A 16,119-nucleotide genomic window follows, 5' to 3' on the forward strand; every position below is an offset into this window, starting at 1 on the left:
AGGGACGGCTAGCGCAGATAGCCCTCGTGTAGCTTTGCACGAAATCCATAACAAACAAATAAACGAATTAATTTTCACTTACTTATATATATATTAACTTATGTAATGACGATTGCTTCATATATTATGTAAAAACATGTTCATACTATAAGTCATGATATCTAGCTTGTTATTTTGCGATGTATAATAAATAATCATTTCAAAATAAACTCTACATTCGACATTTGCCTCTCGAAGTATCCAGTTTACGTGTAGCAATTAATGTTTGTTATACAACTAGTCCCCCCAGTGTATCCATCGGGGTTCGATAATCGTGGTGGGCACTGTGTAGCTTTGCGCCTAAGAGTACCTAATTACGATACTTTGAGGTATTCTATTCACGACCTTATAAATAATTAGACCCTTAGCGAATCTACGTAGCAAGGGTCAAGTTGGCTTGTACAACGTCAATAAGAGCTCCAACATAACAGTATTGATATCAAATTATGTGAGGAATAAACGTGAGAGAAGAACAACAAAAAAGAAACACCTTATATGGAAAACTGCTGTAAAGTTTGGGTATTAGTTTTAACCCGGAGTTTTATTAGTTTTTGCAATCGCATGTAATTCAGTTGTTTCGTTGTTGTCGTAATTCGGTGTACTTGAAATACTAGCAGCAAATACGCTTTTCTGCTTTCTGAGGTTATTTACTAGGACTCGATACGCCTGTAATTAATAAGGTTGTTATTTCTAGTTAAACATAAAGCTACACAAAGGGCTATCTGTGCTCCGCCCACCACGGGTATCGAAACCCGGTTTCTAGTGGTACAAGTCCGCAGACAAATATTTCTGTCCTTCGATGTATAATAGATTCTGTGAACTCGTGACAGCGAACTACTGCCTTAGAACGTCTCTTCAGAATCTAAAGAACAAATAAGATATATATACGTGTTTCTATGTAAGATATATATACGTGTTTCTATACATGAAGTGCCTTTGTTGAACTGAACTCGGAAACTTTCCATACGTAAGAAGCTATTTAGTAAATCTCGGCGGAAAGAAAAGAATTCCTCTGGCTCACAAAGGAAACTTCAGTTTGAGAGCTTTAGGCACTTGGAAACAAATTACTCTTCAAACTTGTTCGAGAACTTAGTGTTTTTAATGAAAGTTAAATTGATATTCAACCATAGACTGGGATGAAGTAAGATTATTAGAAGATACTGGCGAGGAACCGAATGTTTAAAAAAACACGAAATGACGAATTTCGTTACGACTGAGCAGTTAAATATATATATATATTAGCTTAACAACGGGCAATCTTTGCTCTGCCCATCACGGGAATCGAAACCCGGTTTCTAGCGTTGTAAGTCTGCAGACATCCCGCTGTGCTAAAACAACGGGCTATCTTTGCTCTACCCATCACGGGAATCGAAACCCGGTTTCTAGCGTTGTAAGTCTGCAGACAGGGGGGGGGGGGGTGCTTCTACTCTTTGAATATATAAATTCGAAATTTTCAGAACCCATTTTAGTTGTTGGCCTGCGCGTGAACCTCTTCTATTCCATTATTATCGATTGTGCAACGGATAAAAACTAGAGTTCATATTGAAAGTAGTTTCGTTTCGCAACAAAACTAGATTTGTGTTAGATGTTAACTTATTCAGCTTCGCTTGATAACGCGCGTTTTGAGCTTGAAATAGCTCAAATATGCAGTTCCTTTATAATAATAAAAAAAAAGAACAAGATATCAAAATAAAAAGACACAGTAGAAACCTTTTTTTTTAAAAAAATAGATTATCGCGTCCATTCAATAGATATTTTCAATTCGTAGAGTTACGCCCCCCCCCCCCAGTGGCACAGCGGTATGTCTGCAGACTTACAACGCTAGAATCCGGGTTTTGATACCCGTGGTGGGCAGAGCGCAGATAGCCCTTGTGTAGCTTTGCGCGAGTCCTCCAGTGGCAGAGCGGTATGTCTGCGGACTTACAACGCTAGAATCCAGGTTTCGATACCCGTGGTGGGCGGAGCACAGGTAGCACATTGTGTAGCTTTGTGCGTAATTTACAAAGAAACAAACCAATCGTAGAGTTATTCCAACTTTACGGTTTCTGTGCTAGCCAGAAAGAGATACAATTATAAAGGTGTTAAGCTTTGTAGTTCGAGAGTAGACTTTTGTTGACAGATCTGGAAATAAAAGGCAAGTGACAGACATATTCGGAATATCAGTAATTCTTTGTCTCGTTTTCTTGTTTTATCTGTGACGTGAATTTGGTTTGGTTTGTTTGGAAGTTCGCGCAAAGCTACACGAGGGCTATCTGCGCTAGCCGTCCTTAATTTAGCAGTGAAAGGCTAGAGGGAAGGCAGCTAGTCATCACCATCCACCGCCAATTCTTGGGCTACTCTTTTACCAACGAATAGTGGGATTGACCGTCACTATATAACGCCCCCACGGCTGAAAGGGCGAGCATGTTTGGTGGAACAGAGATCCACGTTTGGTGGGTGATGTGTCTTTCAGTATTAAAGAAGAGTTATAAAATCATTATTGGAGTTTTAAGTTCAAAATATTAATTAAAAACTAAGAACTTTCTAAAGTAAAAAAAAAACATAACGAAAAAACAAACAAAAAAAGGCAAGAGGCTGTTGTTCATTTTGCTGACAGTTAACGTATTCTAGGGCGTATATTTATGTACTATTGTAGCTTGTTGCATGCTAGATCGTTTTCAGATTCAGCTTCTGGCGTGCACGAAACTAGCTGATTGATAAGCTATATATGACCCCCTCCCTCTAGTGTTATGAGTAGGAAATGGTGAATTTATACCTCGCGTGTTTATCGTTTAGCATAAGATTTCAGAACTCCCTCGTGCTTTCTAAATATTTTCGTGCATGTTTCGTAGGCCTTGCGTGTCGACTATAACAATCTGTTATTAACGAGGCTGGCATTAGAACCAAATAACTGAAAGTCAACCATTATCCCCCCCCCTTCCTGCCTTTTGAAAACGTTATGAAAACAAACAGGGGTGGGGGTAATTTTATAAATTCTCTCCTCACCTCAAAAGGCAATATTGTTTCTAATGTTGTGTAGACATAAGACCATTTCAATTTATAAAAAAAATATTTTTTTTTTAATGTGTAATTGTGGAAGCTTAAATATTGACCACACAGTTTTCTGTAAATGGCGTGCGTAGTTTTCAGTAATGTATTATCAGATAAGAAGATAGGCTACGCCCCTATCTAGGCTAGCTAGCTAGCTGTAAGAGGACTCGAATAAATTAACTGACGCAGGATATTTCTGGTCCTTTCTCAGGGAAAATAATATTGATTTCAATGATTTCGATTCGTGCGATAGAATAACTAAAATTACAGAATTTGCCCAAATAAATAAATAATTCCCTAAACGAATACGTCTAATTACTCCTTGCATTAACCAGCCTGAATTGTTCTTTTTTGTGTGTGCTTTTCGATTCTACAAAGTTTACTTGGTGTGAGAGTGAAAAAACTGAGGGAAACTCTTTATTTGAGATATTATGGGTGACACCTTGAAACGTCCCTTGTCAGTTTCAGGTAACCTTTTTCGCTTTACTGAACAGGGGCGTTGAAAAAGTTTTTAACGTGTTTGAATATTTTTAAATATATATATGTGTGTGAATATTTTTAAATATATATGTGTGAAAATTTTTAAATTTCAAATGTTATTTATTCATAACGTATTTTCAGTGCCAGTTTTCTAAAATCTAACAAGATAAGCTTATTTCTGAAAAAAAAAAAACATACCCAAGACAACACATTTAAAAAAAACACAGGCTAGACTCAATGTAAAACAAGCAAAACAAACACGGGCTAGACTCAATGTGAAACAAGCAAAACAAACACGGGCTAGACTCAATGTGAAACAAGCAAAACAAACACGGGCTAGACTCAATGTGAAACAAGCAAAACAAACACAAGCTAGACTCAATGTGAAACAAGCAAACAAACACGGGCTAGACTCAGTGTGAAACAATCAAAACAAACACGGGCTAGACTCAATGTGAAACAAGCAAACAAACACAGGCTAGACTCAGTGTGAAACAATCAAACAAACACAGGCTAGACTCAATGTGAAACAATCAAAACAAACACGGGCTAGACTCAATGTGAAACAATTTTTTTATTCTAAAAAAAAAAGACAATCAAAGTTCAAAAACAAGTGTACTGTGTGACGTATTTACTGGCAAATTCTCAGTGTTTTAAACCCGACTATTCTATTTCAATCTTGGATCTCTTCCAGTTTGACAAAACATGACACTATATATTAGTAAGAATAATGCCATTATTCTCACTACGCAGGCGCTACCCATGTTACTGACAGGCACTCTTGTAACTGTCTAAAGTAACTGGCTGCTGCAACCACAGTGGAACAACAACAACAAAAATTATAATTTGACAACTACAAAAATCCAAAGAGTGACTTTCAAACTATTGAAATACAAAGTTGATAATTTACACAGTCAAGAAGTATGTGCCTGGCCAAAACTTGAAACTAACGTTAATGAACAATACAATATATAGAGTGACTTTCAAACTATTGAAATACAAAGTTGATAATTTACACAGTCAAGAAGTATGTGCCTGGCCAAAACTTGAAACTAACGTTAATGAACAATACAATATATATATATAAATCCAGGTTGATAAATATTCCAATAAATAAAAGGGTCAGGAAAAAAAAAGGAACCAGACAAACAAAAAACTAATTCGAAAATAACAGTATTCCATATTTAAACTACAAAATCACTAACAACATCGAGTAATAATATTGTTCAGCTATGTCTCGTGAACTAACTTGTTACAGCTCAATGTAGGGTTTTTATTCGCTCGTTAGATCACGAGATTACAAATTATATGATTGTAATTTACATAATCTTGTGCAGCATTAACGACATATATTTGTCACCGCTAGGGGAAACTGATGTCAGTCTCATAATAAATGTAAACTACTCAAAATAAACGTGAATATCTAGAAAAAAAAGTGAGTTAGTGTTTTAAATGTAATTAAAAATTAATAGACAAACTAAACGATAGAAGGAATAATAAATGAACGATAAATAAAAGCATAACCAAATAAAAACGTAATTCGTTATCCCACTTCAAAATAATAGATCTATTGTCATTGAAAGTGGAAAATATCAGTCTATTTCTATAAAGTATACTTTATTTTATAGTGATTTTCCCACGAGAAAGTACATGTGACATTCTAGTTGAAAGACCTAGTTCCGTCAGTAACTAGGGTGACAAGAACTTAGTGGCTCCTTTAATCGAGTTTTGATATTAAGACTACATGCACAATAAGTAGATAAATTCTAAAAGTTTTATATTAAATAAGAGGATAAGAAACGTGTAATATGCCACACCAGTAAAGCTAGTAAAGCTGAACTGTGTCTCTAGTGTTATAATATTTATGTGGACCGGGTACACTGAACAGATCTAATGAAATAACCTAAGTTATTAACTAGATTAAACCTGACGACTTACGAGCAAACAAGGCGTTCGGAAATTATTGAAATTTAACTGTTTACGAAAATATGTACATTTGTTAACATAATTTACGGACACCTCGTGTTTAAACCACGTGATGTGCCATTGTTATGTTCTACTAACCATATAAAGTGAATTAATTCATCACTATTTAATTTCATTAGCTAATATAACCTTATCTAGATGCTATGTGATTCAATTACAAATATTTAGGCTTAGAAAGAAAAAAAAGGCTTAAAGTTTAGATTTGAGAACTTCGTGTATTATACAGTTCACAGACTCAGTGTTTTTTTGTCTTCTGTTATTGCAGAAAGCGGTGTTTTTTTTTATAGAACTGAAAACAGCACCAGTAGATATAAAACCAACCCCTATTATAATTAAAAACCGTATATTGAATTAGTCATATTCATTAGTGGGTTAAGAGTTAATCCTGATCTATATAGGTAACTTGCTTTTATCAGAAATTAGTTTTATTTGTTAGTTGCTAAGCGCAAACCTATAAAATGGGCTAACTGTTTTGTGTTTACCGCGTGTACATAAACCCGTTTCTTTTTTAGTTATAAGCCCTAGGACTTATCATTGGGCCACCTGGGGCTGAGAAGTTAGTAATGATAACACGAAAGGCATGTTAGTTCTGAATTAATATTATATATATATATATATATATTAGACATAGAAACAATATTTAATTTTGTATTTGAAACACTGAAAAATTAAATCGAGGATTGGTTTCCATCTCTACAGACAACTGTATTCATGAATCTGATTAATTTTTCAATGAATTCGAATTTAAAATTAAATAATGTTTTTTATTTTCAATATCTTATTTCACTTTTTTTTTCGATAACTTTTCTCAAAAGTATAAATTATTTTGGGTTTGTCCGAGCAAAGAACACATTCATAAACCCACATATATAATTGATTATAAATATTTAACAACTTTTCTGCTACAAATACCTAATGAATGTTATATAATAAAAACAAAAATTTCCTTGATAAAGCAAGAACTTCTGTTTATTCATAAAAAAAAATTCAAATAAACCAACAAACAAAAAAAAAAAGCAAATGCGCATGTGCATTAACGACCTGTAACAAATAAGCGCCATCTAACGATGTTAATTAACGTAACTGTCTTTGTTTAGCACATGTGGATTACGAATGATAGGTCCTTAATTTGGCAGTTGTAAAAAGTAGTCATGTTCTCCTGTGGTTGAAAAAAATAAACCTAGTAGTCATGCTCTCCTGTGGTGAAAAAAATAAACCTTTTCAAATCTCTTTGTATCAACTTAAGTTTTGATTAAAATATTTTTTTTCCTACTGTGACCAATTTAAGACAGCATAAACTCATCAAGATGTTGCAACTACGTGCTTCCATTACAAATATTTAGGCTTAAAAAGTTTATTTAATATATATATAAAAATAGCTGAAAGTACAGAATTGAGAACCTTCTAATGTTTCTTTCACGTTGTATTAATAAGAAGATAATTTTCGCTATGGGGAACTAGACAAAGGAGAGAACCCAATAAAATACAAGTGTGCCTTAATTTTTATGTTTTTCTGCTCTCGAATGTCGTAAGAAGGCATGGCACATTTAAGTCCAAAATTGAAGTGCAGTGACACTGCGCCAGGTGATCACACTGAATGTAATGAGGTGTGACTGGTATAAAAACTATACGCATTATAACATAAATAATAACAACAAATGTATATGCTACAAAGATTCTAAAGGATACACCTCATCAACAATACAAGTAAAGTTGCGACTCTAATCAGTACAGAACAGTATATTTTGTGTAGTAATTTCGTCGAGGTTCCCTAAAATCAGTGTGTTGACAAAACGTCGTTTGAGAAATATGATTGATTGTTAACAATTACACATTAAATACTAAATATAAAAATACGTATTGTTTATTACTTTTCTAGAGTAAAGTCATAGTGGGCTAGCTGCTGTGTGTTTACCGCAGGGAATCGAACTCCGGATTTTAGCATTATAAGTCCGTAAACTTGCTGTTGTTCCACCGAGTGACATATATATATATATGTCTACCTAACTTAGTACAATGTAAGTGCACAATTGTGTATTCTAAGATATTAAGATTTTCATGGCAACGTGAGGAAAAAGGTTCTTTACACGTATTGTCAAAGGCCTTGGATGCAATAAAAATGTTTTATAATTTCGCGCAAAGTTATGCAGAGGCTAGTTGAGCACATCCGCACTTAACTTTCATGAGATAAACTAGAGGGAAGGCAGTTAAACCACAAACTCCAAGGCCAAATCTTAGGCTACTCTTGTGTGTTCAAATAGTGGGATCTGACTGTCACTTTCGTAACAAAACCACGACCCCAAAGTGTGGAGAGCGTTAGTGTGACAACAGGTTGAGAATCACGAATTCTAGGATTGAACAACGAAAGGTACTACCACAGATATTGGACACACCATAATTTCTACACAGAAACATTTGATGCATGTTATTTGAACCACGCGGTGAATACAAAGTTCAAAGTATTTCCTCGTTTTAGTTTCGAACCTGAAATACTTGTTAAGGTTCCAATTAAGACTCTGTGTAGCATTAAATCATGAAGAACTCTGGTGGATGATCGATAACATACAAAAAATACTTTAATGGGTAACCCAATGTTTCAATCAAACATCCTTCTTCGGCTGCTAATAACTGACCCCAAACTGTTCGAGGGCCCGGCATGGCCAGGTGGTTAGGACGCTCGACTCGTAATCTGAGGGTCGCGGGTTCGAATCCCCGTCACACCAAACAATGCCAATCTCCGCCTTTGCCTGGTCCCAAGTCCAGGATGAGAAATGAGGAGGGTTGGGCGCGGGGCTAGCAACTCCACCCCGTAACAACCAACCTGCTACAAGTAACTGCAACAACACCTTCCGTTGGCGAGGTGTTGTTGCGGCCCTATGCTCCACTGGGAGTTTACAGGAATAAAAAACAAAACAAAAACTGTTCGAGTGCAGTAGATGTATAAATCATTTAAACTTTTAAAAACATGATCTTATTGGTCGAATACTAGTCGCAAGAGTGTTTTAAAGAATGTTTTACATGAGTTACACAAGAGAATTTCATAATTAAAATACACGTTGTTTCACAGACCCAAGTTGTTTGTATATCACTTAAAATATTTACTCTTGATCGCAATGAGATTTTCTTATCGTTAGACTAGTAAATCATGAAAAAACGTGTAATTTTTATCATACTAGAAAGATAATTTATTGTTTTAAGTTTTGTCCAACGTAGTCTGCGCATGTGCAATCAGTCTACAAATATATCATGTTCGTTCTTTTTATGATGTAAAGATGTCAACGTGCTGTCCTTAAAGGTTATTGATATAGTTATTATTTTGACATAAATATAATGTTAAACACTGATTTTGTGTAAATTTATCTGCACGACAGACAGGCATTCTGCTTCTTTACTTAATGAACTGTGTTGGTTATGGATTGAAATTAACGGTTCGTTAGCTAAAGCTTGGAACACTTGACACCCTGAACAAGGAAAAAGACATAAATTTAGGCAAGTGACGAAACGAACGACAGTCGAAAGCATTTCGGGTTCTGATGAACATCTAACAGATAAAGTTTTGTGGAGTTACCATGGAGACGTTTCCCTATCTACTAGTGGTTAGGATCACACTGGACTCCTCGACGTGTGTCCGTGATAATTCTACCCGAGGTCAACCTTCACGTACATGATGAATTTTGAACAATTCTATTTTAAGATTGGCCAATAGTATTATTCATAAGTCTTCCTGAAATGCAGCCATGATATTTGAAACTGTTATCAAAACAAATAGTGATTTTCCTCTGTTGTATGTATGTACATTCCAAACATCAGCTAAGACATTTATGTGTTTGATGAACATCACCTAAAAAAAACCAACGTTTTTTAACCGAATGGAAATAAACCATTTTTTTTCAGCAATTTCAAATTATTTAAAACAAAACATGTTTTCATTCCAGTTTACCCAGTACTCTAAAATTTTACAAGTGCTTTACGTTCGTAAATAAAGATAATTTCTATATTAAAATGCAAGTTAACAGAATACAAGTACCTCTTAATAAAAATAATCCGAAAACTTGAAACGTTCAGACGATGCCATTTCTAAAATCATGTCAGATGTTTCGGGGCAGTCACACACTAACATTTCTAATATCATGTCAAATGTTTTGGAGCAGTCATAAACACACTAGCATTTCTAATCTCATGTCAAATGTTTTGGGGCAGTCATAAACACACTAGCATTTCTAATCTCATGTCAAATGTTTTGGGGCAGTCAGAAACACACTAGGATTTCTAATATTGTGTCTAATGTTTTGGGGTAGTCACACACACACTAGCATTTCTAATATGGTGTCTAATGTTTTGGGGCAGTCATAAACACACTAGCATTTCTAATCTCATGTCAAATGTTTTGGGGCAGTCAGAAACACACTAGGATTTCTAATATTGTTTCTAATGTTTTGGGGCAGTCACACACACACCAGCATTTCTAATCTCATGTCAAATGTTTTGGAGCAGTCACACACACACACTAGCATTTCTAATATCGTGTCTAATGTTTTGGAGCAGTCACACACACACACCAACATTTTTAATCTCATGTCAAATGTTTTGGGGCAGTCATAAACACACTATAAAAACATAAGTTGTGCTTGTTCCTAATGTTGTACACCAATATAAGTTCCGGATAATGTATTTAGTTTAACTACGAAGTATTACACAATGTACTATTTATAATTACACACCTATTTCCCTTATATCGGATTACAACGACTTATAATCACAGAAGGTTTTGTAATCTCCACAGTGGCTAAACAAGAAAGGCATCAGCTCTTTATAATAATTGTTTAACAACTTTGTGTGTTTGTGTTGTGTTAAATTTCGCGCAAAGCTACACGAGGGCTATCTGCGCTAGCCATCTCTAATTTAACAGTGAAAGACTAAAGGGAAGGCAGCTAGTCATCACCACCCACCGCCAACTCTTGGGCTATTCTTTTACCAACGAATAGTGGGATTGACCGTTGAATCATAACGCCCCCAGGGCGAGTATGTTTGGTGGGTCGGGGATTCAATCCCGCGACCCTCAGATCGCAAGTCATGAGCCCTAGCCATCTGGCCATGCTGGACCGTTTTTAACAACTTGGAGTACTGTAATTTCCTAATCCCTTAGTGACTGACCAATAGCCGGACGCTTTCTCCCCTCTCTTAATCCCAAAATTGGTATGAAGGTTCATTAGATTTATGCGGGGGTACATACAAATTTTCTGTTTTACATTTTGCGGTTTTTATTGGTGTTTTAGCGTTTTCCATAACTACATATAAGGGAAGCAGCTTTTCATGTCCTAAGATAACCTTTCATTAATCGTGAATCTACATAACTTCCTTCTAGGGGACGACAGGTACTCCAGCTAGTAATAAATAAGTCTTAATACATTTTACGATTACGAAGTAAAACGAACGAAAGCAAAAACAAAAAATAATAATTATTTATTAAGTATTCAATAACATAAGTTCAAGGTTCTATGTTTACTTAACTCGATTGTCCTTCAAATACTTTCTTTTTGTGAAATGCTACCATTTCTTTGAATATGGAACACAAACTATTTATATGATGATTGAAATGATTCTTAGGCCTTTCTAATGCTATATAATACAGTTTTCTTATCACATGTTATAAAACTTGGAAATATAAGCTTCTTTTCCTAAATGTGTTTTAAGAATCTACAGTTTCTATGGTAACTTCCTGTATATGTAATTCTGATGCGCATGCAGTAATTCTGTTATATATTCTAATCGGCTACTATTTTTCATTTCAATAGCATTCGGTTCTGAAGGAGGCTTGCTGTTCCCTTATTTAATACATGTGAAATTCCTTAAGCCAGTAACATACTACCTTTCAAAACGGAAAAAGACACATTCTATGCTAAGAATACGGTATCATAAAAGACATTTTTTATGATAAGGATATGGAACCATAAATTATTTTGTTTGTTTTTTTCAGCGCAAAGCAACGCAATGAGATATCTTCTCCGTGCCCATTGCGAATATCGAACCCTGGTTTTTAGCGTTTATAAATCATCAAACTTACCTTTGATCTACCAGAGGCATCATAATTGTACATTGCTTAAAACAATCATACTTAAAACAATCATACTTAAAACAATTATACTTAAAACAATCATACTTAAAACAATCATACTAAACAATCTACTTAAAACAATCATACTTAAAAGAATCTACTTAAAACAATCATACTTAAAACAATATACTTAAAACAATCATACTTAAAACAATCTACTTAAAACAATCATACTTAAAACAAGTATGGTTGTTTTAAATAGATTGTTTTAAGTATGATTGTTTTAAGTAGATTTTTTAAGTATGATTGTTTTAATAGATTGCTTTAAGTATGATTGTTTTAAGTATGATTGTTTTAAGTAATTGATTGTTTTAAGTATGATTGTTTTAAGTATAATTGTTTTAAGTAAATTGTTTTAAGTAGATTGTTTTAAGTAGATTCTTTTAAGTATGATTGTTTTAAGTATAATTGTTTTAAGTAAATTGTTTTAAGTATGATTGTTTTAAGTAGATTCTTTTAAGTATGAAAAACAATCATACTTAAAACAATCTACTTAAAACAATCATACTTAAAACAATCTATTAAAACAATCATACTTAAAACAATCTATTAAAACAATCATACTTAAAACAATCTATTAAAACAATCATACTTAAAACAATCTATTAAAACAATCTATTAAAACAATCTATTAAAACAATCTATTAAAACAATCTACTTAAAACAATCATACTTAAAACAATCTACTTAAAACAATCATACTTAAAACAATCATACTTAACACATTCTACTTAAAACAATCTATTAAAACAATCATACTTAAAACAATCTATTAAAACAATCTAATAAAACAATCATACTTAAAACAATCATACTTAAAACAATCTATTAAAACAATCTACTTAAAACAATCTACTTAAAACAATCTATTAAAACATTCTACTTAAAACAATCATACTTAGCACATTCTACTTAAGACAATCATACTTAGCACATTCTACTTAAAACAATCATACCTAAACCAATATACTTAAAACAATCATACTTAGCACATTCTACTTAAAACAATCATACCTAAACCAATATACTTAAAACAATCTATTAAAACATTCTACTTAAAACAATCTATTAAAACATTCTACTTAAAACAATCATACTTAAAACAATCATACTTAGCACATTCTACTTAAAACAATCATACCTAGAACAATCATACCTAGCACATTCTACTTAAAACAATCATACCTAAAACAATATACTTAAAACAATCATACTTAAAACAATCATACTTAGCACATTCTACTTAAAACAATCATACCTAAAACAATATACTTAAAACAATCATACTTAGCACATTCTACTTAAAACAATCATACCTAAAACAATATACTTAAAACAATCATACTTAAAACAATCTACTTAAAACAATCATACTTAAAACAAGCATACTTTAAACAATCATACTTAAAACAATCTGTTTAAAACAATCATACTTCCAATGTAAAGGCTTGGTAGAAAATAGTTTATAATGTAGGCAATTTTAAGTAAAATTTGTCAATAGAATAATGAATTTATTTCCATTATATAACATCTTATTGTTGCCTTCACTCCTTGTAAAGACAGGTTCACTTGTCGAAAGTTCTAGGTTGTTTTTTTTTCATGTGATTCAGCATCCCTTTTTTTTTATATAAAGCGTTTTCTTTATTTTTGGTATCATGAATATTTGTGTGTGTGTGTGAGAGTGTGTATAATCATGATATATGCACTACGTAATAGGTATCAAGAAATTAAGACAATTACGAAGTAGACGCTGATAAAGTGAAGCCTAAATAATAGTATGGATTTTTTTCTGCTAAACCTTATCATGTAGCATCAAGACTACTAGTAAAAGTGCATTATATTACTAAATTTCAAAAGACATTATAAAATGTATTTCTTTTTATGTGTATAATTTCAAAGAACATACAAAAGAAGAAGAAGAATGATGATGACTGGAGGGTTCTGTGTGATCGTCATTGCCTGTCTTTTGGTGATTACCACTGATTCTATTCCCACTGGCTCCCTCTCACGGCAAGAAAGAGGATTTCGCAACGCGGGTCTTTCGACTGCAAGAGGATTTGGCAAACGGACGTTGGAAGACTTTAAGGACATAGGCCTTGATAGCAAGTAATTATGGTTTAAAAATTGAAAAGTTCAGCAGGTATTTTTAAAATATTTAGCAATAAATCAAGATTTATGTTGAAAGCTTTATGCTGAACAATCTGATAATATGATCTTTAATAGGTAGGGGGTATCATACTGCCCTTTTACCCTCTGTTTATTTAAAGATATGTTTTAAATATTACTATTACCAGTTTAATGGAACATCCAAAGCACGTGGTTATAACTTTCCTTTGTTTTTCGTGGATCATCGAATAAGATCTCGCAAATCTTGTCTGCTTACTGGTATACCTTGTATCTGTTTCCTAAAACAAGTTAACATGAAACATACGTCATAATATAGAAGGATGTCTGGTTGGTTTGTAAAATCTTAAGTTTTCATCATGTTCAATCTCTGCCCATTCGACCCTGTTTAGCTATTTCAATTAATATCAATTCTTTTAACGTTATTGATAATTGTTTTGGTATCTTTTCATTTCAAAGTTTCGCATACGAGATGGACGTCTCCAGTTCCTGAATAAACGAAAACAGCAATTAATGTCTGTCGAGTGTTTTGTTTTTGTTTTTTAATTCAGACGTGTCAGCAAGAAACGACAAGTGCTTTTGCAGCAAAGTGTCCTATCTGTTACAAAAAATTATATATAGTAAATATGCTTGTAAAATATACAGTAGCGTTAGACTTAATCTAAAGGAAAGTTTATGATAAAGAACAACAGCACATTTTTGTAGCTCATTTGTTTGTTTTTGATTTTCTTTAATTCCACTTGACGATCAGATCCTCTGTGGAATATTTAGTTTGCTTCAATTTTCAGATCAATTCCACTGGACTGGTTTGCCGATCAGCTTAGCAGAAATCCCACCCTGGCCAAATTGTTGGCGAAGATCGTGGATTTAGATGGTAGATATACTGATTTAACTTGTGTATTTTGAATAACTTAGGTCATGGAGCTTTAAGTTGTGTATTTTGAATAACTTAAGTCATGGAGCTTTAAGTTGTGTATTTTGAATAACTTAGGTCATGGAGCTTTAACTTGTGTATTTTGAATAACTTAAGTCATGGAACTTTAAGTTGTGTATTTTGAATAACTTAGGTCATGGAACTTTAAGTTGTGTATTTTGAATAACTTAAGTCATGGAGCTTTAAGTTGTGTATTTTGAATAACTTAGGTCATGGAGCTTTAAGTTGTGTATTTTGAATAACTTAGGTCATGGAGCTTTAACTTGTGTATTTTGAATAACTTAGGTCATGGAGCTTTAAGTTGTGTATTTTGAATAACTTAAGTTATGGAGCTTTAAGTTACGGTTTACTAATAACTTAGGCGGAAGATACACAGCTTTAACTTATATATTTTGAACATTTGTCGAAAAAAATATTTCTGAAAGTTATAAATTATACACTTTATTTTCTGGGGAATGATAAAGTCCTTGGTACAGTTGAAACTTTCACTTATGATACAGTAAAACAATCGTATACAATTTGTAGTTCTATTTAAAACTTTTTATAACGTTATCAAGATATATAAAGAAATGTCTAATAAAAATATATTTTACTATTGGAAGATAGGTACTCAGTCAACATTATTTATTTCCTAATATACTATTTAATAACTAGCATATTTACACGAATTATTATTTTTTCATTATTTAGGTAACGGTTTTGTCTCCCAGGATGAGCTGTACAAAGCGCTGTTGTGATGTTTCTTCAACCTGATGTTAGCACGGTTTCCCTGAGATGTATAATGAAGTTAACAAAAAAGAACATAAATGCACACAGATGTAATAAAATGTCCACCCTTTACGTCCCAATAGATGAATCTCAGATCCCAGATTTTTTTCAATCGAATAAAAGTCTGTTTTAGTTGAGAACTACATGCCTTTGTTTGACTGATTAAAATATAAACAATAACACCTTCCGTAAACTTTCTAATTAACAGTATTAATAAACTTACATTCAAAGGTAACAAAATAAAACCATGATTTGTGGTACATTAGTTTTTTGTTTGTTTTTCAGAACAATCAACTCAGAATCTCTGCCATAAAAAAAAACGTAATAAAACCTATGACATTCAAGTGTGTGTTATACTTACACAAATTCCCCTTTTTTTTTGTCGATACGAGTTTAAGTATTGTTGGAAACGCTTGTGAAAAGCCCCCCGGTAGCACAGCGGTATGTCTGCGGACTTACAACGCTAGAATCCGGGTTTCGATACCCGTGGTGGGCAGAGCACAGATAGACCATTGTGTAGCTTTGTGCTTAACTTCAAACAAACAAACGCTTGTAACAATACCTAACTTCATCTTTTCAGGTCTCTTTGTCTACTATATTCACAGGTGTAATAAAATAATGTTAAATTTTATAAAGACAACTA

At 33.2% G+C, this 16,119-nt stretch overlaps 1 protein-coding gene across 1 annotated transcript in view; it reads left to right on the forward strand.

Annotated features, from left to right (window-relative positions):
- Positions 1-15,619, forward strand: part of LOC111088244 (allatotropin-like) — a 27,207-nt gene extending 11,588 nt beyond the window's left edge. Inside the window, exons 2-4 of the mRNA XM_022397768.1 lie at positions 13,550-13,756; positions 14,563-14,648; positions 15,399-15,619. Of these exons, the coding sequence (XP_022253476.1) occupies positions 13,572-13,756; positions 14,563-14,648; positions 15,399-15,445 (318 nt within the window). The 5' untranslated portion in view covers positions 13,550-13,571 and the 3' untranslated portion in view covers positions 15,446-15,619. The remainder of the gene's footprint in view (positions 1-13,549; positions 13,757-14,562; positions 14,649-15,398) is intronic.
- Positions 15,620-16,119: the final 500 nt, after the last annotated feature.

This window comes from Limulus polyphemus, unplaced genomic scaffold (genome assembly GCF_000517525.1).
Source record: "Limulus polyphemus unplaced genomic scaffold, Limulus_polyphemus-2.1.2 Scaffold3400, whole genome shotgun sequence".
Lineage (NCBI taxonomy): Eukaryota > Metazoa > Arthropoda > Merostomata > Xiphosura > Limulidae > Limulus > Limulus polyphemus.